Genomic DNA, 3448 nt, shown 5'->3' on the forward strand with positions numbered 1-3448 from the left:
TTTTTTATTTTTTATTTTTTTTTTTACCTTTTTTATCTTTTGAGGTGGGAAGATAATTGTATTGTTCTGTTGGATTCTTTGACACTTTTTATAAATAAATAATTAAATGAATATTGCATGAGGGAATACATGCTACATTTGACATTATTTTCACGACGTGCTCTCAAATGGCAAAAACCCCTCTACTTTTTTTTTTAATGGCAACAAACTACATGTTTTTGCACATGCTTTGTATACCATGGAAATATTTGTTGTAATACTGAATTAAAATAATTTGTGTTACAACTCCACTGTAGAAAATATTGTACTAGGAAATGAGCATCACCACTGAGAAAAAAAAATCCTAAAAAGTAAAACATTCTGTGTAATGTACAGTAATGTGAGAATTATGTGTTTTGCATTTGTTGGTGTTTTAATGCCATGCCAGCTTCCCTGGCTATTTTCATGACAAATAAGTTAAAAGATCAATTTAAAAACCTATACAAGTTTGCTTTGGATAAAAACTCAAATGGATGTAGGTTTGACTACACTTGACTAAGTGTTTGCGGAGTACTTTTGCATTGAGAATTAAAATGAAAATGTCACAATGTAAAAAAATCTTGATGGTCCTGAAACAGGCTGCATTTTCTAAAAGCAAAATATCATCTTTTATTTTCTTTTGAAATATGAGATGCAAATGTGTTATTGTGATGTTCACACAGATATAGTTTTAGTAACCCGAGTATCTGAAAGCTTGTGTGAACTGTAATGAATGACAGCGGCTCCTAATATAAAGGTGCAGAATACTAGCACTCTTACATTGAGTGTGCGTCCCGTCAGTCCGGTCACGACCCCGTCCTTTACCTCCACCACAGTGGACATGTTCACGTCGCCGCTGCCCGTCGTGTCGATGATGTCCACAATCTTGGGTTTCCCATCTGTTGTGGTCTACATGAAAGAGCATGAGATATTTCAGCATCAGTCTGGAGTCAGACAAATCATATCAGATACACAGCGGGTTGCGTTTGAAAACTTAGATGTTAAAACAGACGCATGACTATATATTTATGATAAATAATCTGTGTTTAAGTGCACAGATCAGCTCACGTTGCCATAGGAGCATTATAGGATCATTCTTCTTTTAAAAATGATGGTGGACAGACAGAAACAAGACATGTACATCACATGAATCGCTCAGTCAGTAGCGCATTAAGAACTGCTGGCAGTTGAGTGAAAGCTCAAAACAGCGGCTGGATCCGCTTACAACTCAAGTTAAACATAACAACTCAAGACAAATCATGTGTTTTTGGTGAACACTAACTATAACACACAAAACAGCACTAACTAGTTGTGCCTCAAAATCAACAGCATGCTATCAAATGCTATAGTGATGTCTATGTAGGCAACTCACTAGGTTTTGAAACACAGCCTTTGTCATATATAAAGGTTCTTTGATATCTAACTGTATAAATTACTAACATATTAATTTATCACGGTATATATCATATAATGTTTCCCTTAAAATACCATGGTAGTTCAAAGAAACGATGGTATTACTATGGTAACGTTAGTCCTTTGTAAATGAGAGCCATTGATGAGGATGACACAGCTTGTCCTTTCGAATATGTCGTTTATGTAATTTACAGCTTTATTCACCTTGATTTACTTCGTATATGTTAGTGCTTCGTTGTTTAAATATGACACCGGAGTTCCGGTAATGTCCAGTATTTGTGGTCCGTTAAACGGTAGGCAACCCCACTGCGGCCTAGTGATGAACCGCAGCCGCGGGCTCAATTTACCTGCATGCCCGGGGCCCCTGGGTCCACCCCGGTGTCGAGGATCGCGATAAGCACGCCTCGGCCATCGTACTCTGGGAATTTAGTGAGGAAAGAGGCAGCACCGGTCTCTTTTTTCGGAAGCAGCCCGTGAAACGGGAACGGATCTTCAGCGGAATGAGCAGACATTACCGTACAGAGCGAGCTTGAAAACACAACACGACAGCGGCAGACCGGTAAAGACACAATGTGCGAGAGAGCCGAGCGACTCTCTTAAAGGTGCAGTAACACTCATCTCAGCCACCGTTAACAAACACATCTCCATCTCAGTTTCATGAGCTTTAAGTTCATAATTCTTGCACACATAATATTTATATACTTAATAACTTATTTAATTACTTATAACCTTATATAAGAATAACTTTAATCATTTAATAATACAAAAACTCATTTCCTACTTTTTTGCAGGCGTTACAGGATTCTGCGCCTATTACTTGAATTATTTTACCTTTCTGGTCATTAAAGCTTGTATTAGTCTCATTTATAAGTAAATTAGATTTATACTAAATAAATAAATAAGTAAGTGTACCAAGCTAACAAAAATATGTTCTAAGAACATTTTGCTAACATTCCCATTAAGTTATGAAAACATTATTTCTGAATGTTCTCTGAATGTTCAAAACATCCAGTTTTTTTTTTGTTTTTTTTATTTAGTTTTTTTTTATTTACAACTGAAATGTTTCAGAAATAAAAGTTTGTATGAATGATGTAAAAATAAAATTTTGGGGCTAACATTTTGAGAACATTATTAAAGACCAAATAACTGACCAAATTAACATTCTATTAACGTAACGTAACCTTGCCAGAACATTAGTCAAAGTTCTGAGAACTTTCCCTGTTACCTGCGTATGAATGCATTTATAATACATTTTAAATGAATAGTTCACAAAAAAATTAAGTACTTCATTCAAAACTATTGTATGACTTCAGAACACAGAGAATATAGAGCACAAGTCGTATGGATTACTGTCAATATACTTTTAAGGCATTTTTGGAGCTGGATAATGTTTTTAACAGAATATGAATGAAGACTAACATGAGGGTGAGTAAACAAGAATTTTCATTTTGCGGGTAATATATTATTTTAACATTGCTAAAATTGCTATAATTGACAGAAAAATGTGCCAGTATAGGGAAATATTCAACAAGACATAAATGAACGTCCAGTTTCACAGACAAGGCTTAATCCTACAGTAGTCCCAAACTAAAATGCATGTTTGAGCTGTCTTAACTGAAAGCAACTTGCACTGACATATCTCATACGTCAGTGCCAATGATTTGTATCAGATGCAAACCAGTCTTTTTTTTTTTTACTAAGGCACATTAAAATAATAATAATAATAATAAAAACTTAAATGTCTCAATTTAACTAAGGTCTCATCCTGTCTTAATCTAAGCCCTGTCAGTGAAACCAATATTCGGTATTCAATTTACAGGGAATCTGGTAATCTGGCAGTGGTTAGTCTGTGAGGATGTGTATGAATTTTACAGTAGTGACAGTAACTGCAATGTGGATTTTTGGAAACTCAATACATGTTTGAAAGAGAAAAAAAACTAATTTTGAAGCCTAATTTCCAAAATTATCATATGAAACATTGGCTGAGTTGTGTGGCTAAATGTGTTCAACCACTAGA

The 3448-nt window shown here is 34.9% G+C and overlaps 1 protein-coding gene across 3 annotated transcripts in view; it reads right to left on the minus strand.

Annotated features, from left to right (window-relative positions):
• Window positions 1–2002, minus strand: part of tpp2 (tripeptidyl peptidase 2) — a 33322-nt gene extending 31320 nt beyond the window's left edge. For all 3 annotated transcript variants that reach the window (XM_016456864.1, XM_016456863.1, XM_016456862.1), the window contains exons 1-2: window positions 1779–2002; window positions 799–927 (exon numbers count right to left, since the gene is read on the minus strand). In XM_016456864.1, coding sequence (XP_016312350.1) covers window positions 799–927; window positions 1779–1943 — 294 coding nt within the window. In that variant the 5' untranslated portion in view covers window positions 1944–2002. The remainder of the gene's footprint in view (window positions 1–798; window positions 928–1778) is intronic.
• Between the last annotated feature and the right edge of the window lie 1446 nt (window positions 2003–3448).

Source organism: Sinocyclocheilus anshuiensis, unplaced genomic scaffold (assembly GCF_001515605.1).
Source record: "Sinocyclocheilus anshuiensis isolate Anshui unplaced genomic scaffold, SAMN03320099.WGS_v1.1 scaffold856, whole genome shotgun sequence".
In the NCBI taxonomy this organism is placed as follows: domain Eukaryota; kingdom Metazoa; phylum Chordata; class Actinopteri; order Cypriniformes; family Cyprinidae; genus Sinocyclocheilus; species Sinocyclocheilus anshuiensis.